This window comes from Canis aureus, chromosome 36 (genome assembly GCF_053574225.1).
Source record: "Canis aureus isolate CA01 chromosome 36, VMU_Caureus_v.1.0, whole genome shotgun sequence".
NCBI classification, from domain to species: Eukaryota; Metazoa; Chordata; class Mammalia; order Carnivora; family Canidae; genus Canis; species Canis aureus.
In genome coordinates, this window is record NC_135646.1 from 19019095 (window position 1) to 19033984 (window position 14890).

At 35.4% G+C, this 14890-nt stretch overlaps 1 protein-coding gene across 11 annotated transcripts in view; it reads right to left on the reverse strand.

Annotated features, from left to right (window-relative positions):
* NBEAL1 (neurobeachin like 1) overlaps positions 1-14890 on the reverse strand; it is a 178064-nt gene that overhangs the window by 129225 nt on the left and 33949 nt on the right. For all 11 annotated transcript variants that reach the window (XR_013372903.1, XM_077885015.1, XM_077885017.1 and 8 more), the window contains 3 exons: positions 11766-11847; positions 11067-11194; positions 3309-3391 (listed from right to left, as the gene is read on the reverse strand). Coding sequence is in view for 10 of the 11 variants with exons in the window: in XM_077885015.1 (XP_077741141.1) it covers positions 3309-3391; positions 11067-11194; positions 11766-11847 (293 nt within the window). In the remaining variant the exon portion in view is untranslated. The remainder of the gene's footprint in view (positions 1-3308; positions 3392-11066; positions 11195-11765; positions 11848-14890) is intronic.

The following is a 14890-nucleotide window of genomic DNA, read 5'->3' on the forward strand; positions in this document are numbered from 1 at the left end:
TCAGCAGTTTGGCGCCTGCCTTTGACCCAGGGTGTGATTCTGGAGTCCCATGATCGGGTCCCGTGTTGGGCTCCCTGCATGGAGCCTGCTTCTCCCTCTGCCTGTGTCTCTGCCTCTCTCTCTCTCTCTCTGTCTCTCATGAATAAATAAATACAATCTTAAAAAAATAAATGTAAAGGATCCAGAAGAGCCAAAAAATTTTTGAAGAAGAATAAAGTTGGAGGACTTAATGATTTCAAGACTTGGCATAAATTCATAATAATCAATACAGTGTGGTAATATCATAAGGGCAGATATGTAAAACAAAAAAGAGAATCCAGAAATCAACTGGTTTGATTATCTAGCTGAAGCCAATATCACTACTGCTGGTCAGAGTGGGCACTGCAATCATCTTCACCAAGCACTCAACAAAAGACTATTTCTGTCTTGTTTTAATTCTTAGGAAAAAAAAAGAAAAGAGAACTAAGCCAAACACGACAAAATGTTAAGATCTGACATATGTGAGTAGGAAACACAAGATACTCCTTTTATATATTCTGCAATATTTTCTATATTAACCTTCTTAAATCATTTTTTTAAGAAAAACTAAAATTCACATAGATCACATATATAGTAGCCAAATCTCTTAAGTTTAAGTCACAACAAAAAAATATTTAATAGGTGTCACATCAGCAAAAAACACATAACTTATACCTTATCCTTTAAACCAGAACAGCCAAGTGAAAAGTTGGTACAGATTTTTTACTTTAAAAAGGTTTAAAAATTATTAATAATTATAATAAATATAATAAATACAAATATAAATTTTTATTTAAAATTTTTATTTTATATGTGTGTGTATATATACATACATATACATATATATATACATATATATACACACACACACACACACATATGGCTAGAGAAAGAAAGAAAACACATTGGGAATTCAACTAGTATGTTTTTTCTTCTTTCTAGAGATGTGACATCATGTTTTCTAGTAATGTTCTATCAAACATTGTACTGAATCAAAGCAAACAGACAACCAGTAACTGTTTTTATAGCCTACTCTGCTGAGCTAGTTACACCCATGGAAACCATCTTGGTAAATTTTTGACAGGAAAAAGGAACTCCTTACCTCAACAGAAAACCTAATGATTTATACAGAAAGGGCTTTGGCAAACCTACACAACACTTAATATGCTATAAGAAAACGATACCTTTTAACTTACCCCCAGGGTAAGTATACATTCATTGGTGTCCACTAAAACAGAAACACTAAAGCACAAAGCATTTTTGCTTCAATAGTACTAACAACTAAAAAGCACACAGCATATATTACTTTGAACTTTAAGTGGGTAATCATGAAGTTTGAAAATTACACTCACTAGAGGTCAGCCTGAGAATTACCCTATAAAAATATTTTTTCAAAAATGTTTAAAAGGAATTCAAGAAACAGTGGGACTACGTCAAGATCAGCACAAGATAGTGATACAAGGACTGTAAATACAAGACTAGAAACTGATGTTCACATGTAGCTTTTGGGTAAAGGACACTCAGTCAACTCTCAGTTGATTCCTACAACCAAGACTGCTATAGTAGAAGTTTTAAAAATTTCAAGATGATCAGCTGACTTAATATCCTGGATAAATACTCCCAGTCAAAAATACCACTGAGGTGCAGGATTGAAACTTTGATGCATATAAAAACCTGAGTGTACAAAATGACTGTTGGGACATGCACACGCTGCTGGGGTAAAGAAGATTGGTGATAGTAGTTAGTTTTTCAAACACTGACACACCGACAGGTATGCTGGGGAAGAGACCCCCAGGTGGAATGTTGGCCTTGGGATTGCTCTAAAAGAGCCTGACTCAAAAGCCCCTGAGAAAGGGATCTACTACAAGGGGGGAGTTATTAAATACAAGAAGGTGTTTCAAGAGAAACAGGTCCCAAGAGGGTCAGGTAATTTTCTCTTTGACCCAATAATAATTAACATTAATGAACAGCTGCAAAACCAAGTGGTTCTTCCCACGATGTATTTTCCTGTCACATTAGCCTTAGCCTCCCCCAGTCTAGTGGGCTGGCATATGCAGAAAGACTTCACTGTCCAGAGGTGGACCACAGGGCCTCAGATAGGTCTGGGAAGCTGCTAAAAATGATTTGCACAACAAAGTCACCACTAAACCAGTTTCCAGCCTTCTTTTTCTGCTCTACTGCCAAGAAATATTTCTTTAAAAGCCAGAAATTCTGTAAACATAAACAGCGTGTTGAGTATGTCACCAGCTACTTCATCTTTACAGTGTTGCAAAGTTGCTGTGCAAGTTGCCATGTTAAATCCAGGAATCTGGGCAGTCCAGGGGGGCTCAGCGGTTTGGCGCCACCTTCAGCCCAGGGCCTGATCTTGGGGACCTGGGATCAAGTCCTGGGTCGGGCTCCCTGCATGGAGCCTGCTTCTCCCTCTGCCTGTGTCCCTGCCTCTCTCTCTCTCTCTCTCTCTCTCTGTGTGTGTCTCTCATTAATAAATAAATAATTAAAAAAAAAAATCTAGAAATCTGCTCTAGCCAATGTTCTCCAATATACTTTTTTTCTACCAAAGAAATATATTTGTTACAAAAAGGCATGTAGGTGTGTTTATTATCTCCCATGTCTATAAACTCTCCTGGGAGTACTTGTCCATAAAATTTTTAATAACCGGAACTCTTCATTCATGATAATAAAATCCAACCACACCATCAAATTCTGTATCAGAAGCGAAAAGACCAAAAATGCAAAGCTCTCTTCCTCTAAGGGGTCTATCACCATCACCCCTACACCATTCACCTGCAAGGTAAGTGGGCCTATTAGCCCCCTATCCCAAACATGGCCTGGGCCCAGGCTGCACTCAGCTCTACAGAGCCCCAACTGGCAAAAGGGAAGCCTCATTCCAGAGCCCACCACCAGCTCACAGCCCAGCAGGGTAGCCCCTGGGCAAGAGGCCCTGGCCTCAGGCTCCCAGGCAGTAGCCATGAACCAGCTGGGCCCCCATATCCCCCTTAAGTTTATTTCACCAAAAACTCTGAAGGTCTATACTACAGACATATTAGGCTGTTCTCAAACAAAACAAAACCATTTTCAGAACAGTAAATTAGAGGAAGAATAATCATAGCAAAATATGAATCAAGTACTCCAGTGATAGGTTCTTACAATCTTTATCTCAAACATACACAAAGCTGAATAAAGTAGAATCAGAAAATGAATATAAAAATAAAAAGTAATCAAAAAAATAAAAAAATAAAAAGTAATCAGAATAACATCAAAATCAAAGAGAAAGTAGGATTAATACTTACGATAAAAGAAAGGGACGAACTCCACTGTGAGAGAAGCTGGTTTATATTTCTGTCTGCTCTTTTCCACAGTACTAAGGATTCGTCTATCATTAAAAAGAAGTTAAAAAAAATTAATACCATATTATAAAAAAAATACCATATTATAACATGGGCAAGATGGCAATAATTACAGAAACAATTATAAAATAAATTTAACATATTATTTTTTATTTGTATACTGAACAATACATATTACAATAATAATAATATTACAATAATCTCTAGGATTGGCATAATCTTGAAAAGGAAGTCTCACCTATAATTTAAATGCTCACCAATGAAAGGATTTCTTCTGACATAAGCAAAAAATTTTTAAATGCTTAACAACAGTGCAACAAAGCAGCCAGGTTAAGTCTCCAAATAAAAGGAACTAGGCATTTAAAATTTCCAATATGTAGTTATTTGTTCAGCAGTACTGCTAATTTGACATCTAAAGCTATAGCTTATTACCACAATGCAAATAAAACTCATCAGAAATCAGGCCATTCTTTGCCACTTTCTGAAATTTTATCTGGATACAATCCATTCCACTGCCTTCTTCCATTTTAACTTAATGTAGATCTAGTATAGGCTAGGATTATTTTTATTTTTAATGACAATTCCCACTAGTTTTGATGGCTGAAATATTTCTACAGACTTTGGTAAAGCCAACACAAATAGCACGTCCTTTTACCAAGATCATTTCAATTCAACATAAAATGAGTCTCTTAGATGGGTATGGCAGTGTGGGGATTGGGTAATAGAGACTATTGTTACAGTGATACATCCGACTGGTTGCTGAAAATTAAACAAAAACCAAAAAACTCATTTTTTTCATATCCTGAAAAAACTCTTAACATTGTAAGATAAAGCTAACAAAAATGAAAAATATTTGACAAACAGCCACACAGAAATTGTATACATCTATATATGATATACTCTTAAAGCAATGGATTAATATGACTTAACAACCATAACTGAGATCTAAAATTATTTTCCTTATAGTCAAAGCTAGAAAGAAAAGTCAATTGGTCACAGAATAAGCCAAGTAAGATAGACACAGCTGGATTCAGTAATGACAGACTTAAGAGTTCTAAGATCCAGATCTAATATCCAGATTCACTAGAAATCGTATTAGACACTATTTGCTACTGCTCTGCTTTTCAAATCTGTGACTATTTTCGTTGTGGAGAAGGCAGATGATTGATCAGATATTTTATTTATTTTAAATTCAAACATAATATCCTAGAACATTACTGGATCTTTCTATTTAATTAAGACCAGTATAGAGATTTTTTTTATGCCTTTAAGAGAATACAAATATTGCTGGAGTTTCAAACTGAAAATTTAGTCATGATGTTAAAAAATTTCAGTAATGTGGTAGAAAAATTAATTTTAAAAGGATGATTTAGCTTTCAGTTAAGTTTTTCTATGAAATTATTCACATTGTTTACATTTTGCACATTTTTTAAAGTTATGCTATGAACTGATTAGATCTATCCTATCCAAATATCCTGTGCTACAAACAGCAAACATTCTCACTATAGTAACATAATGAAAATGTACTCCTGCAATCTGTGATTAAGGACTAATTCTAAAGGCCCTGTATTAGATGTAACATATGAACATAAATAATTCCCATTAGTGTTGTAGTAACATTTAATATACTAACATTAATAAAAGGGGTGGAAACTATTATATGTATCACAAACATTAAGGCATGAGTAGTTTGTACTACACATTTTCAATTGGAAAAGCCAGAACAGCTAAAACTGAACTTAGTCTTATACTAGTTTTAGAACACAGCATACTTCCTCGTTGCACTATTATCTGATATTTGGGTCAAGCATCTGGTACCTAGCAGATGCTAATACATACCAACTTATGAGGGCTGCAAAACATTTTGCATTTCAGTTTTCTAAGTTCATGTCCTTGGTCAATTATTTTGTGCTTCTGTTTTATGCTGCCATCATGCCTCGGATGTGCCTATTTTTCTTTAACTTTTAATATAGAAATAAATTCAACCTCTTGCAAAAGTTACAAGAATAAAAATAGTATAAAGTACTTCAAATGTATCTTACCCAGGTTGATTGTTAAAATTTTATCCCAAATCCTTTATCATTTGTTTATTCTCTATTATAAAGTGCACACATATTTTTATACACATATTATGCATATATGTATGCACACCTACATACGAAATGTATTTTTTTCAGAACATTTAAAAGGAAAATTATATATTTTTCAGAACACTTATTTATTTTTAAAGATTTTATTTATTTATTCATGAGAGACACAGAGAGAAGCAGATACACAGGCAGAGGGAAGAGCAGGCTCCATGCAGGGAGCCCGATGTGGGACTCAATCCCAGGTCCCCAGGATCACGCCCTGGGCTGAAGGCGGCGCTAAACCACCAAGCCACCCTGGCTGCCCTATTTTTCAGAACATTTAAAAGGAAATTATGTATATTCTGGCATTTTAACTCCTAAGTACTTTAGTTAAGATTTGCTAAGGATACAGATACTGTTTTACACAACATAGTATAATTATAAATTTCAATACATTTAACATTAATACATTTATCTATCATTTCATAATCCAGTTTCATCAACTGATCTATCAGTATCCTTTATAGCATTTTCTTGCCCCTCAGTACAACTTCCTGTCCAGATATTACATTTAGCTGTCATGTATCTTTTCCCTTCCTCAATCTGAAATATTTACACAACCTTTATGACATTTTTAAAGAATGTTGTCCCGGGATCCCTGGGTGGCGCAGCGGTTTAGCGCCTGCCTTTGGCCCAGGGCGCGATCCTGGAGACCCGGGATCGAATCCCATGTCAGGCTCCCGGTGCATGGAGCCTGCTTCTCCCTCTGCCTCTCTCTCTCTCTCTCTCTCTCTCTGTGACTATCATAAATAAATAAAAAATTTAAAAAAAATAAAAATAAAAAAATAAAAAAAAAAAAGAATGTTGTCCCATATTCCCTCCTTTAATTCATTATAATGTTCTTCATTTTGGGTTTGCCTGATGTTTCCATACAATTAGATTCAGCTTATACATTCATGGTTGGAATACTATAAAACCAAGAGTATCACAGAGGCACAGGTGTCCATCTGCTTCTCACTGATGGCAATTTTGATCATCCAGTCAATGTACTATCCAGTACTATACAAAATAATTACTAATTTTTCCTTTGCAACGAGTAAGTAATCTGTGGGTAAACATTTTAAAACCATGCAAAAATCATGCTGCTTATCAAAACTTCCCCTAGATTTAGCAACCTGATCCATATCTTTCCTATAATTTGTGTAAAATGCTGATTTTTTTTCCAATTAGTATTTACTAATTGGCACTTGGCCTTCTATACTATAAGCAAGGGTCCTCTTCTCCCTTTATGTATCTATCCATCCATCCATCCATCCATCCAACCATTCATCTTATCTATCAATCCATCCATCAACCTACCTATCATCTATCACTGGTATGGACTCATTAATTCCCTTTCCCCCAATGATTTATAATTCTTTTTTTTTTTTTTTAAGTAAACTCTACGCCCAATGTGGAGCACAAATCCATGACTCTGAGAACAAGAGTCACATGCTCTACTAACTGAGCCAGGCAGGTGCTCCATTCATAATTCTTTACGGCAATTAATTATTTTCATATATACATTGTCCCAGATTTGGCCAGAAGGAGCCCCAGGGCATAACTTAGTCTAATTAAATTGTTTTTCTCTTTGGGCAGGTAATGAGTCCTACTGTACCTACACTAGGCACAAAGTAGAAACTCAATAAATATATTTTTAAATAAATGCTTGAATGATTAAGTCCTTTTCAGGGAGGAATTCTTTTCCTACATCTATTTTAGTTCCACTTAAGAAAACCTTTTTTTTTTTTTTAAGATTTTATTTGAGAGTAAGCAAGAGAGAGCATGCGCACACACACATGAGGGAGAGGGAGAGGGAGAAGCAGACTGCCTACAATTTTTTAGTATATGTGCTGCTGAAGCAAGCACCAGACTCCCTAAAGAGCAAGAAGCCTGATGCGGGGCTCCAGGATCATGACCTGAGCCAGATGCAGATGCTTAACTGACTGAGCCACCCAGGTGCCCCACGAAAAATCTTTCTAAATATGTAAGATGATACAAAGGGAATCAAAACTGAGCTATTAATGATTAAATCAAATTACACAGAGATGGACACCACCCTGCTGAGCACAAAGCCCAACACAGGGCTCAATGCCAGGACCTTGAGATGACTACCTGAGCTGAAACCAAGAGTAGAATACTTAACCAGCTGAGCCACCCAGGCACCCAAGGAAACATACTTTCAAATGGCTCTGTATTTGGAATAATTTTGATTTATATTCTTCTAATCTCTTTTAGTCGTTTTGGTAAGCAACAAACACAATAAATTAGAAAATATGTACATTCTATGTTACACTTAACTTCAGAATTAGATTAATACATAAGATGTAAGTTACTGCTATTGCTCCCTTGTTTAGGTCTCCCATGAGCTATAGATTTTTTCTAATTCCATGATTATTTGTAGTATGTTTCATTTCTCTATCGAAGTCAAAGAAATCCAAGTCTAAACCTCTGCTTTACCAGTTACCTCTGAAGCATTTCCTACTATCATCAGTAAAATTGTTATGCCTATTAGAGATATTACAGGGACAGCTTCCAGCATAATTCCTGGCATGGATATTATTGCACACATTCATGAAATCTCACCACTCATCCTCTATTCTTTGTTCCTCTTCCTGTTGTCACCTTATACATGTAGAATTCTCTTTCTGTACTATAGTATTTAAATTTCTTCTTGTTTTTGTTTCTCAAAGTTGTTTTTGTTTTCATTTACCAACTTTGTTTTAATTTGTTGTCAGATCTACTTTTTTATATCTTCTCTCCTCCCAACTTTAACTTCATTTTTCTTCTTCTTAAGAATACTCTAAAAGCCTCTTCTCTGTCATTTTCAGACTAATCTCATGTTCCTCTCTATATGTCTTGCTATCTATAAAGAAAAACTATTTGTCATTATTTCAAAACTTAAAACATTATCTTAGATTTGCCATTACTGACAGATCTGAGGCAGAGGATGGGGAAGTACCAAGAGTGAAAAAAGAGATAGAATTTCCTTAAGAAATCCCTAGCATTAATGTCAAAATAGAGAATATTGGCTTCCACCAGAAAGCCATGGAGAAGCAGTAGCCATAGGTCTCCAACCCTATGGACATGGGCCTCAACAAGGGCTACAAGGTGACAAAGAATGTGAGCAAGCCGAGGCAACAGCCACCACCATGGGCACCTGACCAAGCACACCAAGCTTATGCAGGACATGATCGAGAGGTTTGTGGCTTCGCCCCATGTGAGCACTATGCCACGGAGCTGTGCAAGGTCTCCAAGGACAAGAGCACCCTCAAGTTCATCAAGAAAAGTAAAGTATGGAGACACATGTCCATACCAAAAGGGGAGAGGAGCTAAGCAATGTCCTGGCAGCAATGAGAAAGCAGTAGACAAGAAGGATTCCCTCACTTCTGTAAATAATAAAGCCTTTTGGGGGGGGGGGGGGGGGAGAGAGAGAGAGAGAACATGGATTAGTCAAGAACCAAAGTGATAAATGAGTAGAAAGGCTACAAATGGAACGCTATTATGTGCCTCTTACAATCTTCAAAGAGTCATGAGCAGTGCTCAGGCAGAGGCGAAAGGTAGTGACAGTACAGTCTGCCAATTACTTTAATGCCTACCCCTTCTAGTCACAGAGTGGAACTTCTTGATCTCACTGTGGTAGATGGTGATGTGGGATTAATTCTGACCAATGAGTTCTGAATGAAAACAAAATGTGTCATGACCAGATGAGAGCATTAAATTGCTAACGTGAGATATTTCAGAGCTTTCTTTTCTCCCATGTGGTAACTAGCAAAGCCTTAGATGCTTGCTGCTCTGTCAGCTTGGGATCTTGTGTGACTGTGATGACTGAGGGTTTCTTGCCAATGATGGCAAACAGCATGAACAAGAAATAAACCTTTATTATTCTAATCCCTTGTTTGTTATTGCAACATCATCTGTCTTATCCTGACTGATAAAATATCTTTGCCAAAGAAAATTCAAAGCACTTTCTCTCTGGGGAAAAGAGATCTATTAAAGCTCAACAGACAAGGAAGTATTCAATACTAAGTAAATTGTTTATAGAAGAACTGTTTACTTGACACAAATTTTAGAGAAATGAATTCCCAACAACATAAGTGCACTGAAAGCAAAAGCTAGGTACTGCTTAGGCTTTTTGATTTAAATAAGTACAAATTATTTTTATCTATTCTTTAAAGCAGGACTCCTGGGGATCCCTGGGTGGCGCAGCGGTTTGGCGCCTGCCTTTGGCCCAGGGCGCGATCCTGGAGACCCTGGATCGAATCCCACATCGGGCTCCCGGTGCATGGAGCCTGCTTCTCCCTCTGTCTGTGTCTCTGCCTCTCTCTCTCTCTCTGTGACTATCATAAATAAATTAAAAAAATAAAAATAAAAATAAAAAATAAAGCAGGACTCCTGCTAGACAGTAAGTACCTATTTACTCTGGTTCAAGCTGTTCCTATGGTGGGGTGGGAGGAAAAAATGAAGTATTCAGAAGGTCATTAGTTCCTTCTTGTTAATGAACAGTCAAGAAAAGTATTAGAACAATGTGATGGTTGATTTAATGTGTCAACTTGGGAGGGTGTTTTTGGATGAGATTAACATTTAAACTGGTGAAATATGGATAAAGGAGATTACCGGCTACAAAATGCCTCAATCAATCAGCGAAAAGACTGAGTAGAACAACAAAATTAGCTTCTCTAAGCAAAGGGGAATTCTTCAGCAGACTGTCTTTGGACTTCACCTCCATCATCACCTCAGGGTCTCCAGCCTGACTACATTTGGACTAGAGAACGAGAACACTGGCTTTCTATTTGCCAGCTTTCAGATTGCAACCAGGCTTTAGCTTTCCTGGGTCACAAGCCTGACAGCCCACATGGCAGATTTGGGCTTGTCCGGCTCTAAAATCACATGAGGTAACTGCTTATAATAAAATTCTTTCCAGGCATGCATGCACACGCATGCGCACACACGTGTGCACACACACACACACACACACACACACAAAGCAGACAAAATATTGTTTTTTTGTTTTGTTTTGTTTTGTTTTAAAGATTTATTTATTTATTCAGAGAGAGCGAAAGAGAGGCAGAGACACAGGCAGAGAGAGAAGCAGGCTCCATGCAGGGAGCCCGACGTGGGACTCAATCCCGGGTCTCCAGGATCACACCCCGGGCTGCAGGCGGCGCTAAACCACTGCGCCACCGGGGCTGCCCCAGACAAAATATTGTTAAAAAATCATTTCATACTATGAAAGAAGCTTAAAAGAAGAGAACTTCCTTGAAAAATATGTATACTCTACTTGATGTTACTGTACTTTGAAATTTTCCTATCAGATTCTTAGCATTCAATTGCATTATAAAATAAAGGTTCAGAGTAAATTTATTATCTGGAGGTGGCCATTTTCACGAATTCATTACTTCCAACACAGTTCTCTATCTCAGAGATAGAGATAGGGGTCTTATACACATCTTACATATTTCTGTCATGAGAATAAGACCTACACTAAAAAATTACAAATATTTATGACATTCAGGTTTTATTTTTTTGTTTTGTTTTGTTTTGTTTTTTGACATTCAGGTTTTAAATAAGCAATATGATTTATAAGACATACCCTGAAATTCTATGCCTCCAATTCCGATATGGATCATATAAACTTTCACAGAACGCCAATGCATGGATCACAAATTCTTCAATAGATGTCTGATCTGCCAATTCCTTTTCTTTTTTTTTGCTTTTTAACTGAAAGTAAACAAAAAATTATATTTAGTTAAAAATATGAAATGGTATAACATTCTTATCTACATCATTAAAAGGCAACATGTTTCATTAATAATCTAATAAATCATTTTTATTCAAATAAACCTGAATTCCAATTGAGTCTAAAGGGTCAGTTAATCATACGGACTGGATATAATTTTTCAAATTTTAAATATGGCCTAGGAAGAGTTTCTTTCTTTCTTTTCTTTTTTTTTTCTAGGAAGAGTTTCAAATGAGTAACAAAAGCAAGTATCTTTTCACTAAGAGGGCTATTTGATGGTAATAATATATAATACATATATTGACAAATTATGTCATTATAAAAAGCCATTTATAAAACTTTAATTTTTAATTAAAATAAGTATATTAATTATTGCTTCCTACTTTTAGATAAAACATTTAAGATGTCTGAAATATATAGTACCTAACAGTAATTTTAATTCACTTATTACCTCCTCTAAAAACATTTAACTTTACTAATAGTAAATATTAAAAAAAGTAAAACTTAGTTACTCTCAGTAAAGCAACAAAAGGAATATATTAATTCACCTACTTGCTGAATATAGAGTGTTGTCATAGTGATGACATGATTAATATATGAGCAAGTCCCAATTTCTTCCACATTGGAGAGATTTCTGTGAGAAAGAAAAGAATACTAATTACACATGAATAGTAACAAAAGTGTATGCTCATGTATTCAGGTTGATTTTTGAAAATACATGTTGGCAAATGAAATATGAATGACATTCATTAAAACTTAAAATCGAAAAAAAAAATAAAATAAAATAAAACTTAAAATCGATATGGTTTACATAACTGATTTTCCACTAAGAATGTGAAACATACTTCAAGCTCCATTTAACTACTGTAAACAAAATGTTTAAGAGAAATACATGCTGATTAGCAATTATTTGTTACAGAAAAAGTGAAAAATATCACAAGGTGGAAACAAAAGAGAAACAAAAAATCAGAAATATTCCTACAACTCAACAGTTAGCAACTATTTACATTTTGAATTATTTCTTTTCAGGTTTTTTTTTTTTGTATGTAGATTCTTAGTTTGGTTTTTATACATATTGCTGCCATTATAACACATGTACAGTTTTAGGGTTTTCACTTTGCTTTTTGAAATTACAGTTCCTTTATATCTAGATATCTAGATATAGATAAAATATATTGAAAGACCTTGATAGAAAGACCCAGCATCTGTACATTCCTACAAGGGCATAATATAATGTCTTGTTTAAAGCAGTGAGTGGGTCAATAAGTGCTTGGTGTTTAATTAAAATATGGTCCTCATTTTTATACCACTTTTACAAGACAAGATAGGACACATAATGCTAACATTTTCCTATAACTAACATCATCAATCTTTTTCTTAGAATAATAAACTAAAATCTATTAATCTTCTGTTCTGAGACATTGTGAAATTGAAAAAAACCTTTAAAATACAACCGATGCTAAAAGAAGAGGAAAAACAATGGAATTAACCAAGTTCTTAATATAAGAAGTCAGACTGGCATGACTTTTTTGAGAAAAGAAAAAAGTAAAGGCGAGGTAAAGCTCAAAGACCCTATGGAAGATTCTAGGAAGATGGAAAAACAGGAATCACCATGAATCTGTCTCCACACCTAGAAAACAACTTACTGGATATAACTCATTCTGGAATTCTGAAGTTTGCTGAATGCTGGCAACTTCCAGCGAAGACCTTGGACAGTAAACTACAGTTAATGTTGGTTAATTTTGGTAAACTTCAGCTATTATTAGCACAGTAGCAACACCCAACCTCACCCCCACCCATGTGGTGGGCAGGTCTGTACATCTTCCCCTAACAGCTTGCTAACAAGTTAAAGGCACCAAGGTGGACAGAAGAACCCTGGTCCTTCAAATACCAGAGATTTGTGCTCTGATCACTGACTGCTGCTTCTGATCACAGAAATGAAAAAGGCAGGCAGCCATTGTTAGTATATCTCACCCAACTGTTGCAAGCCCTTGCTCTCTGGCTGAAGTAACTTTCAGGGAACTTAAAAGGTCAGGGACAAAAGCACCCCAACATAATAAAAAGCCATATATAAAAATTTTACAGCAGACATATACTTTATGGTGAAAGACTGAAAGATTTTTCTCTAAGACAGAAACAAGGCAAGAATGGTCATTTTTACTGCTTCTATTCAACACAGTACTGGAAGGCCTAACCAAAGCAATTAGACAAGAAAAAGAAATAAAAAGCATCTAAATTAAAAAAGAAGTAAAATTTATCTCCCTGCAAATATAATCTTATATAAAGAAACTTTAAAAATTAGATACAGGGATCCCTGGGTGGCGCAGCGGTTTGGCGCCTGCCCTTGGCCCAGGGCGCGATCCTGGAGACCCGGGATCGAATCCCACATCGGGCTCCCGGTGCATGGAGCCTGCTTCTCCCTCTGCCTGTGTCTCTGCCTCTCTCTCTCTCTCTGTATGACTATCATAAATAAATAAAAAATATATTAAAAAAAAATTAGATACAAACCATTAGAATTAATGAATTCAGTAAAGTAGTAGGATAAAAAAATCAACACACAAAAATCAACTGCATTCCTGTACATAAACAATAATGAGAAAGGATTATCATGAAAACAATTCCATTTATATCAGCATTAAGAATAAAATACTTAGGAATTAATTTAACCAAGGAAGTGTAAGGCGTAAAATGAAAACTAAAAAAAAATTGCTGAAATAAATCTTAAGCCATAAATAAATGCAACCACATGTCATGTTCACAGATCAGAGGCCATCTTACTATTAAATTATCAATACTACCCAGAGTAATCTACAGATTCAATGCCATTCCTATCAAAATCCCAAAAATATTTTCTACAGAAACAGAAAAACCCATCTTAAAATTCATATAGAATCCCAAAGGACTCCAAATAGCCAAAACAATTTTGAAAAATAAGAACAAACTGGAAGACTCACACTTTCTGATTTATTCCCTAGTACAAAGCTATAATAATCAAAACAGTGATGTTGGCAGAAAGACAGACATATAGACAAATGGAATAAAATAGAGATCCCAGAAATAAATCCTCACATGTATGTTTTTGACAAGGGTGCTGCCATTCAATACGGAAAGGAAGTCTTCAAAGAGTGATGTTGGGAAAAGTGGATATCCACATGCAAAAGAACAAAGCTGGACCCTTACTTTACTCTGTATACAAATATTAACTCAAATGGATCAAGAACCTAAGTATAAGATTTAAAACAATAAAACTCTTAGAAGAAAATAAAGTACAAGAGTGTTATGACACTGAATTTAGTAATGACTTCTTGGATATGATACCAAAGTATAGGTAACAAAAGTAAAAACAAACTGGACTTCATGAAAACTGAAAAATTTTGTGTATTGAAAGACACTATAAAAAAAAAGACATTATTAAAAGAGTAAAGAGGCAACTCACAAAATGGAAGAAAACACTTGCAAATCATATGTCTGACAAAGGATTAATATCCAGTATATAGAGAGTTCCTAATTCTAAACATCCAAAAATTCAACCAAATTCAAAACTGGGCAAAGACTTGAATAGACATTTCTCTGAAGAACTATGTGAATGGCCAAAAAAATAACTGAGATATTTGACACAAAAAGATAGTCAACATCAAAAATCATTAGAGAAAAAAAATCATTAGAGAAATGCCAAT